This window comes from Juglans microcarpa x Juglans regia, chromosome 2S (genome assembly GCF_004785595.1).
Source record: "Juglans microcarpa x Juglans regia isolate MS1-56 chromosome 2S, Jm3101_v1.0, whole genome shotgun sequence".
Lineage (NCBI taxonomy): Eukaryota > Viridiplantae > Streptophyta > Magnoliopsida > Fagales > Juglandaceae > Juglans > Juglans microcarpa x Juglans regia.
This window is the reverse complement of record NC_054597.1, coordinates 23,244,812-23,257,018: the sequence shown is the minus strand read 5'-3', so window position 1 is coordinate 23,257,018 and position 12,207 is coordinate 23,244,812. Positions and strand designations below refer to the sequence as shown.

At 33.2% G+C, this 12,207-nt stretch overlaps 2 protein-coding genes across 2 annotated transcripts; both read right to left on the bottom strand.

Moving 5' to 3' along the window:
- Window positions 1-919: 919 nt before the first annotated feature.
- Window positions 920-1,375, bottom strand: LOC121253477. Its single transcript, XM_041153488.1, has one exon. It carries the CDS (start codon window positions 1,373-1,375, stop codon window positions 920-922), a length of 456 nt encoding a protein of 151 aa, XP_041009422.1.
- Window positions 1,376-4,966: 3,591 nt separating this feature from the next.
- Window positions 4,967-8,026, bottom strand: LOC121252831. The gene is made up of 2 exons (XM_041152655.1): window positions 7,515-8,026; window positions 4,967-5,705 (listed from the first exon to the last, which is right to left on the bottom strand). Exons 1-2 carry the CDS (start codon window positions 7,907-7,909, stop codon window positions 5,216-5,218), a joined length of 885 nt encoding a protein of 294 aa, XP_041008589.1. The 5' UTR covers window positions 7,910-8,026; the 3' UTR covers window positions 4,967-5,215.
- Between the last annotated feature and the right edge of the window lie 4,181 nt (window positions 8,027-12,207).

Sequence of the window (12,207 nt, the reverse complement as noted above, 5' to 3'; positions counted from 1 at the left end):
GAAAATGGATGATGGACTCTGAGAGTCCTTTATTTAGAATATTAAAGAAACTGCTCACTAGGTGTCCTTGTTAAATTAGAAGTACAGAGTGCAGGCATGACATGTTCACGCATGTCCCTTTCTACACAAAAAATATATATATACATAAGTATATACATAGACATAAGAATAATAATAAATAAAATAGCACTAATAATAATAAGAAAAAAACTGGTCACGCGTCGTGATCCCGTTCTAGTAATAGGACGGGATTGTGACAACTGGGTTTGGGAGTATTCTGGAAATTGAAGAAGCAACTGTATTTTGTTTGAGTAGCTTTTATGATGAGGTTTCCAAATAAAAATATGTTATTGATAGAACTCTTTTTCATAATTTTTTTTTATGATGATGAAATTTTTTCTCTTGTTCTTCTTTCTTTCCATTTCTAGTGTTGGTGTTGAAACATGAACTATGATTCCAAATTCTCCTCGTTTCTTCGCATAATAATTATTTTACATACTATTATTCTAAGGGTACATTTATTTTCTATCATTATCAACTTAATACACAACATAAAAATATAAATAGCAAAATATACTTATTTTCTATCATAGTTTTTCTTAGTTTTTTTTTTTTTTTGGCTTATACTGAGCAGTTGGTTTGTGAATCTCACAAAACTAGAAATATATGTAGCAAGGCAACCTGCATAAGGTTGATGTGCTAACTAAGTGACTTGCCGTGTCTTGCTAATTAGGTTGATGCTAATTAAGTGACTTTGATTTCATACAATAATAGAAGTACTGCACTTTATCATTTAAATAATAGAAGTACTACAAATTACCACATTGAAATAATAGAAGTACTACAAATTATCACATTGAAATAAATCATAGAAGTACTACATAGTGGGAACAACTCTTTCCACATGCTCACTATGAAATTATGTGCGGCCATGAGTATTCCATAAATGCTCGATAAGGTCAGCCTGGAGTTGGCTATGAGTGTCTCTATCTCTAATTCGATGATGTTGCGCAATGAACTCCACGAAATCAGGTATATTATTGCGTGAAATTGGCTTGTTTGGAGTATCTTTCGTTTGTTCGTTAATGAACTGCTCAGCCTTGAGATATAGATGCTGCTCATCTTCAACAATCATATTATGTAGAATAATGTATGCGTACATAATATCTTTTAGAATTTCAGGTTCAAAATACTTAACAAGTCCACACACAATTGCAAATCTACCTTGTAGTACTCCGAATGCACGCTCCACATCTTTTCTTGTAGACTCTTGGCAAGCAACAAAGTGTTTTTTCTTATTTCCATGTAGAGCAGGAATTGTTTGCACTAATGTTGCCCACGAAGAATATATACCATCTGCAAGATAATATCTCATTGTATATTCGTGACCATTGATTGTGTAATTGCACGGAGGAGCACGACCTTCAGCCAATGCGGCAAAAACAGAAGATCGATTAAGTACGTTGATGTCGTTATGAGACCCAGGCAAACCAAAAAAAACATGTCATATCCAAATATCATAAGATGCAACAACCTCCAAAATAATAGTTAGTTGATTTACGTGACCAAAGTACATACATTTTCATGCACTAGGACAATTTTTCTATTTCCAGTGCATGCAATCAATGCTACCCAACATTCTTGGGAATCCACGTTTTTGTCCAGCATCTAGTAACCTCGCTATATCATTGTTGTTTGGAGATCTCAAGTACTGACCCCCAAAAATTGAGACAATTGCCTTAACAAATTTCTTCATATTTTGTCGTGCGGTGCTTTCTCCAATTCTGATGTACTAATCCATCAGATCTGCGGTGACCCCATATGCTAGCATCCTAATCAAAACAGTCATCTTCTGAAGGGAAGACAGTCCAAGCCTCCCACTAGCATCTCTCTTTTGGACAAAATAATTATCATGGGAGATTACATTAGAATGTATGCGTAAAAAAAGCTCACGACTCATTCAAAACCTTCTCCTAAAAATATTGGATGGATATATTGGTAGTTAAGCAAAGTAATTATTCCAAAGGCGTTGATGGCCTTCCAATGAATTACGTTTGATGAACCTACGACGTTGAGGATTACGGCGAGGTGAAGAAGATGCTCTCTCGGATATCATTGCAATTGCTTACATCATATCCAACTCATGATCAGAATAATCATCATATTCAATATTTGAATAGGGATCCATAGCAAAATGAGGGAAGAAAAATAGAAGAAGAAATGTTGGTTTTTGATGAATGTAGTTAGATGATGAGTCTATTTATAGGATTTGATCATCAACTATTAGTTACAACTAAAAAAGTTGGCAAGAGAAGAAAGGTTGGGAAAAATTAGTTTGTTGGTTTCAAGAATTGTAGACAGTGATTGGTTGGTACAAAAAGTTGGCATCATGTGTTTATTGTTGGCTTTACAAAATTCTAATTTGATCCTTAACTATTAGCTACAACTAAAATAGTTGACAAAAAAAGAAGAGTTGACAAATATTAATTTGTTGGTTTCAAGAATTGTAGATGATGATTGGTTAGTACAAGAAGTTGGCATCATGTGTTTGTTTTTGGCTTCACAAAATTCTAATTTGATCATTAACTATTAGCTACAACTAAAAAAGTTAGCAAAAGAAGAAGGGTCAGCAAAAATTAGTTTGTTGGTTTCAAGAATTATTGTATAATTTTTTTTTATCAAATATTATTAAAATATATGAAGTGTATTTGTAAAATATGAAAAAAAAATTATCAAATATTATTAAAATATATGAAGTGTATTTGTAAAATATGAAAAAAAAATTATCAAATATTATTAAAATATATAATATAATATTATTATTTTGACTTTAAAATAATTAATTCAATGTGGACTCAAATAGTCAAAAATTAATACTATAGCCAAATATAAGATTCTAGCTAAATTTTTAACTTTACAATGGACAATGCTCTCAATTGCTGCCAAGAGCGCTATGAATTGGTCCTGTCCTCATAGTCTTCACATAAGATTCCCACACAAATTTGAATCTCCTTTGCCTTGTGTAATGCCCAATCTGAGGCCTGAATGTTGCTACTGTTGCTTGGGTGGATAGAAACCAGTGGAGCAGGTTCTTCCCAGTAAGCAGCTGCATTGACCAAAGGACTTGCTTGTGCCTCCCCCAAGCAAGCAAGCAAGCCGAGTCAACCACTACTAAAGCATGGCCTGGAATTTCTTCCTCCCCCGTAATACACTCTTCGCAGGTCCACTCCACTCGTTGAACAAAACCCAGGCTCCTTATACGTTTTATTTCCATGATCGGCACTATCCGTGAAGAGATCAGGGTGTTCCCGTCGAGTCCTACATGCCGGACAGACATTTCTGCTTCAGAACCAAGCTCCGTAGCTATTGTTCTAATCGCTGGCGCTGGCGCCGGCGGCGGCGCCACCACCACGGCAGCCTGGATGTCAACCGCTAGTTCGCCTCCCTCGGTCGACCTTGTCTGTGATGTCCACGACCTGAGTGACTTCGTCTCCGACGGTGTTGCTGCAGGTCCAGATGTCGACCCGATTTCGAAGATCGGGTACCCGCCATTGCTCGGCCAGATGGCCTGTTGTGTCCTTCATCTTCATTTTCCCTTTCTCGGCCCACATAGCCCTCCTTTCTTCTGTGTCCAACTTATTTTCCTGAGCCCCTCTGGACCTAGCATAATGGGCTTGTCTTCCCTGTCTGGAGCCCAAGAGCATATCCTGATTTATTTTGTGGATTACAATGTTGATTCGCTCCCTCAGTTCAAATGGTTCATCTTTGATACTCAGATTAGAAACTTTCTCTGCACCTCGCCCCTTGAACATAGAGCCTCCATCCTTTCCTGCATAAGTATCTCTGGCTTTCAGTGCAACAACCAACTTCTGTCTACTCTACTTCTTAACGTTACCTTCTATCTCCTTCGAAATACCCATACTGCCCTTCGTTCCCTAGTTTGGCAACCCTACACTTCTCATCTCCTCTCTTTTTCTGGCAACTCCTCTAATGGCTGTTGCGGCACAAGTGACTGCTTGGGCATATGATTTGGGGGCAACTCCACCACTTGGAGCTTTTGTGCATAGTTGTTGTTCGAGAGTAACATACCCCCTCTAATCCTTCTCACCATTTTTCCCCACACTACCATACATCGCACGAAGCTCCATTGCCTTCTCCTTCCTCCGCCTCTGTACTATACTATGGTCAGATATCGACCATAGTCGTTAGAGGACCTTTGTTTTATGTAAGCATTGCTGCCTGGGTTGGATGTTCTGATGAATTCCTTATTACCTTCCGAACGAGAGCATTCATCCAAAGTCTGCACAACCTAGTTCACAGTTGGAGTATCGATTACTAGCTCTTTAGTCACCTTACTTCCTCTCTCTATGATGCGCAATGCTCGACTTCCTGCAAATGAAATCTCAAATCTGTCTCAATTAGGACTACCTTCGAGCATTCCCTCCTTACAATAATACACCTCTCTATTGTCGACCAGGAGATGCTACTGAATCACCAACCATAGAACAATCGATGTAGCTGAATCCTCTGCTTTCGATTGTAGAGCAAGTTACGAAGGGAAAATAGTGGTTTTTTTTCTTTTCAACATTGTCAAAGCCCAACAACTCCAAACAGTGTCGCTAACTTTGCATAGCTCTCGGTTAAATGAATGGAATATAGTTCATTCCTCTTGAAAAATAAAAGATGAAAAAATAATCATATGCTCAACTCGAGCTTTTTATGGTCACAGTACTTAAAAGACTTGCAAGAAACTGGCTTGGAAAGCATGATGCTTTAAGCATCCATGGATTACAAGAACAAATTATTTCCCATGGTAAAATTTCAACTACTCTTTTTGGCAACTGCGATAGTGATTAAAGCTGCAACACCAACCAAAAAACCCATCAACCGGTTATGTCTGTTATTTGACATATTTCCATCTCTAATAAGACAATGGCTTTTATAGACTGATGATAACTTGGACAAGTGACGCAAACTTAAGTTCTTCTATATTACAATAAAGCATTCTGTTGAATCTGGTCATCACACAACGGCCAAAGCCGACAAGAAGTGGGAAGACAACGTAAAGTTAAGAGCATATTCTAAAAATGCCCAGATCATGGTACACCTAAAGCTATGATTACTACGGGTAAATAAACCGGGAAACAGCTGCAATAACAAACACGACAAACATGCTTCAAACCTCAGACTCATTTAATAAAATACGAGTTAAATGTTAGTGTAATTTGTTGTCCTTGTCTCCACTGCAAATTGCCAAGCCAGTTATGTTAGGAGTTGCTGCTGCTGCACACTGTAGATCAGACAGAGAGAATGACCGCCATGGAGAATTTCGTAGTGGAGGTGGGGGTAGGGAGCTACTGCAGGGTGATTTTTTTCCATGTGGATGCAAAGGTGGAAGACAGAAAGATGGTGATGCTGAGACCGAGTTGGAGTCCTCATTTCTACCATTGCTTCCAGAGTCGGTTCCAATAGGAAATGTGCTTCGACTAGAGTTGGTTGATCTCTTTGATGTCCCATCACCATTGTTTTTCAAAGGGCAGCTGTGATTCTTGTCCCAGAAACTACTATGAGCTAATAAGTTCTTGCGTTTTCTGGTGTAGGGATTTTCAGCCTTTTCGAGGTCTTTGATAGAGGTTTCGGATGAGACATCTCTTAGGCTTGTGAAGGACTTTGACTTGCCGCTATAAAAGTTGGATATACCTCTTCTGGAATGAGAGCAAACACAACATTGCAAGAAATAAGCCAGATGATGACAGTGAAAACAAAGGACAACGCTACAATCTATTTCGTCCTACTACAGAATTTGTAATAAGACAGTTGATCCCCTAAGGAAAACTGCTGTAAGTGATGCAGGAAATTGTCTTCACGGGAACAAAAATTAATAGGTCATATTACTTTAAAAATGATTTAATATGCTCACAGGACCCCAGCTCCTTTTTTTTTTCTTTTTTTTTCTTTTTTTTATAAGTAGCAGGACCCTAGCCCCTAAACATTAACAATTAATGTTTTTCATGTCCTACGGTCTACCTATCATTTTCATAATTCATTTAGCTGTTGTACCCTTCCCGGCTTTTTGCTCCACTCGATTTTAGGAAAATTCAATCCCCACCTATTTCAAGTTACACTTCAATAACAAGGTAGACACATTAAGTACAAGGATGCTTGACAAAGCAACCAACTTGAGCATAATTGCCATACAAGAAACGACTGGAAGTTCAGCAGTGTGATGTTACTTTTTCTGATTGGCACCAGGTGTCCGGGTACAAAGTGCCGACTAATTCCGAGTGTGCACATGTCCTCAAACAAGGAGTTTCCTACAAGTAGACCTAGGGTAATTTAAGGGAAGATATTCCCAGTCTGATGGCCCCTAGAAATTATTTGCACCCAATGGTTCAAACCTTAGACTTGGAGGGAGCATACCACCAAGACCAACACTATAACCACTTAAGCCAACACCTAGGAGTTAGCAGGGTGCTGTTAGTTATGACAAGTTATGAGATGCAATCATGCAAGACACCAATAACTTGATCAATCATTCCAGGGTTTTCGTGTTTGCGAAATTCAAGAATTCCAAAAACTTGTATGGAAGCTTACAAGACTACAGAAAATGAAAACCCACAAATTTGTGTTGTAATGCCTCTCATTTTATCAACCCCACGTCCCCCAAAATCCCAAAACTCAGCTTCCTCCATTTATTTTTACTATATACTCTGACCAATCAAAAACTTTTTTTACTATATACTCTGGTTGGTTACTGATAAAAGGCAGGAGACAAATTACACTGCTTACATCTTTTGTTACTAAGGATCATATAGACCATATAAGAAAACAACGAATAGACAAGAAGAAACAAATTCTAACCCCCACTCAAGCTGAGCCAAAAACATTAAGGTGGGGTTTTGATAGTGAGATAAGATGAGATAGTTTTAGATAAAAGTTGAAAATTGAATAAAATATTGTTTGAATATTATTTTTTAATATTATTATTGTTTTGATATTTGAAAAAGTTAAATTGTTTATTATATTTTGTGTGAGAATTTGAAAAAGTTGTAATAATGAGATGAGATGAGATTGAGTCATTCTTGAATCCAAACCGGGCCGCGCAACCTACCTCGCCAACTAGCCTTCAGTATCCAACCAAACAAACTTAAATATAAGAACTTCCATTATTTACCAAAATACAGACAGCACATTAAGAACATCAAACAATGCCTGTTATTGTTCCTACTTCCTCCTTCTTATTCTTTACTGTTTCATTTCGTTTCTCGAGGAGAATCGAGATGATAGAAATGAAAATGGTGATACTTAAGAATTCTAAAAAGTAAACCCTAATAGTCAGAATAAGCTAAGTTTTATAAGCTATTAATGCCAAAATAAACAGACAAAATCAATTTCATAGCTTTGGCAGCCATTGGGGAATCAAATAGAGCACAGGAACACCAGTTTAAATTGTAATTAACCCACAACCCACTAAAGTAAAGGTCAAAGGGTACACAAAAAAAAAAAACACATACTTGACCGGCAAGACTTCCTCCAAAGCATCCATGGTATCCAACGGTCCCTTATACGAGCTCTGAACCTCGCTCTCCCCTCCCGACTCATCACCACCGTCCGATAAAGAATCACTGTTCCTCCCGATCGACGAAGAGCTACACGATTCCAAATCATCCCCTCTTTGCTCCTCCCGGAACTGCGTCGCGCCGTAGATCGGAGCATACGGCCCGCCATTACCGTGGAGGAATTTGGAGCGATCGATTGTGATCGACATCATTACGAATAAAAGGAGAGGAAAAATAAGTCTCTGTATCTGACTATCTGAGTGAAGAATTGAAGTGAGAGAGCACGGAGACAGCAGTGGGTAAGAGTGGGACAGAGCTGCGTGGGTATTAATCGGGAAAGAGCAGCACATGGGTTGGCTATATTTTCGCCATTGTTGAAAAGAGAGCAAGAGACAGAAGCTTTTGTAATAACCGAAAAGGAGTACGGAAAAGAAAAAGTATAATATGAGGAAAGAGTTAAACCTTATCCTGAAGAAAGCAAACAGTGTTTTAATTTAAAATATATATATATGATGTTTTCAGACCGAGAATGTACGATGGTTAAGATGTTCGGGCCTGTACAGTACGAGGATGGTGGTGACGACCTCTTGGTATTTGATGTAGACGGTTTGATTTCGATCTTGATAAGGTTGCAGGCAGGTGATGATGCCCTTTCAACTCATTTTCAATGCCATTGGTTTTCTTCCACAATTTCGGTGAGGTTTGTATCATTCTCAATCCTTCATTTTTTAAATTAAAAAATAATTTGTATAATTTTAAAATATATAATTTTTTTTTTAAATAAAAAATCTAAAATTCAGATATCATTTTTAATAATAAACTTCACTTTTTTTTTCAAGGTATAGTTATTTACCTTTATTCCAATCTAAAAACACTCACAACAGAGGTTATAAAATACATCTAAACCTTAAATATGTAAATTTTTGTTTAAAAATCAGATCCAACGGATCATATAAACTTCCTCTATTTTACATTCATGAATAGTAAAGAGGGTACTGTTTATCTTATAAATTATATTTTATTATTTGCATTTCATTTTCTTTTACAATGATTTGCACCATTTAAGTAAATTTCTTTTATCTTTCATCATCTAAAACACATCTATTTTATTCTCTTCCACAAAATGTCATGAAAATATTTTTGTTATATGATCCCATTTTTTTCATGTTTTATTTTTTTTTAGTTTTTATGTAGTTTATATATTTTTATTTCGTGTGTATATGATGGAATTATATCACATTTTATATAAAAATATATTGCAAATATCAAAATATACAAGGATATTGTAAATTTATTGGTAGTTAAAAGAAAAATTTAAAGAAAAAAATATTATTTAAATAATATAAAAAAATAGACAAGCGGATGTATAATATATTGTAAAAATTAATATGTAAAATATAAAACATAAATTTTAGTGATTTATTTTAAATAATAGGATAAAAAGCCATTATAAATTTTGGATACAAATACTTAAGAATGTTTTAGAGTTTGTGTTCCTAACTTTAGTATTAAAAGCTGAGGAAAGATTTATATATAAAATGGATTTTATAAATTTATGAAATACTTAATATTATAGAAATTTATATAAAAATTGATAATTATTTTCAGATTTATAGAAATATTAATATTAATATTAATATTATGAAATACAATGGACAGATATACCATCATCTATATTACAATTCAATTACTTTTACATATTAAAATATTAATATTTTTTACTTTAATTCAAAATTTTTAAATCTAAAGTTTTAAATTTCGTACCGTATCGGTCGGTACGGTTAAAATTTTTCGTTTCGGCTGTCCGGCTGATACAGGTACTATACCTGTTCCGTACTGGCCAAAATACCAGCCGGTACCGGTCATATCGACCTCAATTTCGGCCTGTATCGGCTTATATTTCGACCGGTACCGGTGATATTTCGACCTGTGTTTTTTTTTTCATTTTTTCAAACTACAAACTTATTTTTTAACCCTTAATTCAGACTAGACTATTTATATATAGACTATTATTTTAGAATATAATTTTTATATATATTTATATATATAATTTATTTATAGATCGACTATCCCGAAACGTTATCCCGAAATACTATTCCGAAACGGTACCGGTACCGAAATATTTCGTTCCAGTGTCTTGATCGGTACGGTATTCAAAACATTGCTTGAAACAATTTAAAATAAATAAAATAATATTTTTTTATACTAAGTTGTAAATAACTTGTAGTATATTTATTCTTATTTCATTTTCGGCTACAACGTGGAAAGAGATTACAAGGCTTGGTTTACTTTTACAAAACTCTTATTTGAATTTAAAAACTATTTAATCTCATTTTATCAATATAATTTATTTAAATTTTTATATAAAATATAATAAATAATTTAAGTTTTTTAAATATCAAAATAATAATATTAAAAAATAATATCTTAATAATATTTTTAACTTTTATTTTTTATTTAAAATTATTTCATCTTATCAATCTAAACTAGTCCATCATTTCATTTTATCTAATCATTATAATTTTTTTAATTTTTATATAAATTAAAATATATAATTCAATTATTAAATATCAAAAAATAATAATATTTTAATAATATTTTATTTAATTTTTTAATTCTAATATCAATTAATTTTATTTTATAAAACAAACGAGGTTATAATATCTATCCAGTGTAGTCACATCGAAAATTTTGTCCTTTTGACTTTCATACTTGAATTGTCAACTTTACGGTATATTTAGATTTTTAACTTTTCTCACTTCGTCGTTATAAATTTTTTAAATTTTGATATAAAATATAATATATAATTTAATTTTTTAAAATTTTAAAATAATAATAATATTAAAAAATAATATTTTAATAATATTTTATTATTTTAACTTAATTTAGTTTAATTCAAATTAATCTTAATGTCAGATTCATGTGACTAGGTTTCGAACGTATTCAGTATGCTGCAAACAGATTTGTAGATCTTTTTTTTCCCATTAAATAACAAAAATAATCAAGTGATAATTGTTTAATTTAAAAACTTATCAATTATAGCATTTTAGCAAATACGGTTATAAGGATAGTCCTAAGTGCAATTATAATTTATTGCATTATATTATATTATATATAATATATGCTAAATTTTTAATTAATATAATATAAAATTTTAGTCTTAGTATTCAAGTTTAGTAATCTTATAACATAAAATTAGTATAACATTTTATATAACATAAAATTGATCCTATAATATTTTAATATAACGTTTTATATAACATATAAATTTTAATCTTATAACATAAAATTTATATAACATGAAATTTTAATTTTAAAAATTAACATTAATATTAAGTTATTAATATAAACTTACTTTTAATATATATATCAAAGATAAATATATTTTTGGCATAATAAATTATAATATATATTATTTTTTATAAATGCAGTTTTACAAATTTGATCATATATTCTCAAGTTATGCCACATGTGTAAACAGTAAATCAAACCAGATTAGACCGAAATCCAAAAATCGAGTTTGGGGGTGTAAAAGGTAAATCAAGCCAGACTGAACCACGTGTGTAAACCGTCTGTATCGATTCTTAAATTTTTAAAACGCGTGTATATCGGTTCGGTTCCAAAATTTGTCCAAAACTAGCTTAAACCGAAATGGTTACACCCCTAATCCTCATTCAAAATCTGACAGTTATTAGTATACATATTTACACATCAATATATGTGTGTTGAAATAAAAGTACAAAAATGATAAATTACATATTAATATATAGTGTAAGTGTAACGACACAGCCCAATAATTCTAAAGTTAGAATATTGAATGTGCCATATTGGATAAGTCTACGAGCGATAAATTATTGAGTTTGATTAAGAGTTTTAATTAGACTCAATAACTAGCTTAAATCTCATTTATTATTTATTGAACGAGTTAGACTTCTTTTAGAATTTAAAGATAGGTTTTTTAAAATTCATTTCAATTTAAAATCATCACCGATTGAAGTCATCTACGTAGTTTCAGTCACTATCAATCATATATTGAGTGAACTACTAGAAGTCTAAATCACGTTTTTAAATTCAAACCCTTTTCTTGAATGATCATAACTAAGTCCAACTCAAACTCAAACTCGAACTCGTTGACACCATTTTCCAAATCTCTGTATAAATATCTCATTTCCGTGTGTTATTTGGAAAATATTATAAACTTCCATAAATGCAGCGATAGAACCCAAGATACTCAGTCCAGCACTGTGATTGATTTTGTGTCAAACATTTTAGGAAGTAACACTATAAGATAAGTAGCTTGAGCATAAATTAGGATTAATACACTTTAGCTAGATATATATTATTATTAAAGCTAGTTCTTTGGAAGCTAGTATTTATATATCACGCATATCATGATATTTGCAAGCACGTCATTTATCATGTTTCATTTTACATATTATAGTTATATATGTATTATGCATTTCATGCATCTCACGTTGCATAAAATATGTTAATTTTCATAAGAACAAATGTAAGATAAGCTCAAAAGAGTTAATCAGATGGTCATTTAAATGCATGGTACCAATGCAGTTTCAGGGTGGATGTACAAACCACAGACTTAAGCGTGGTCCACCATAGTATGCCAGAATACTATCAGCGGCTCCCCTTG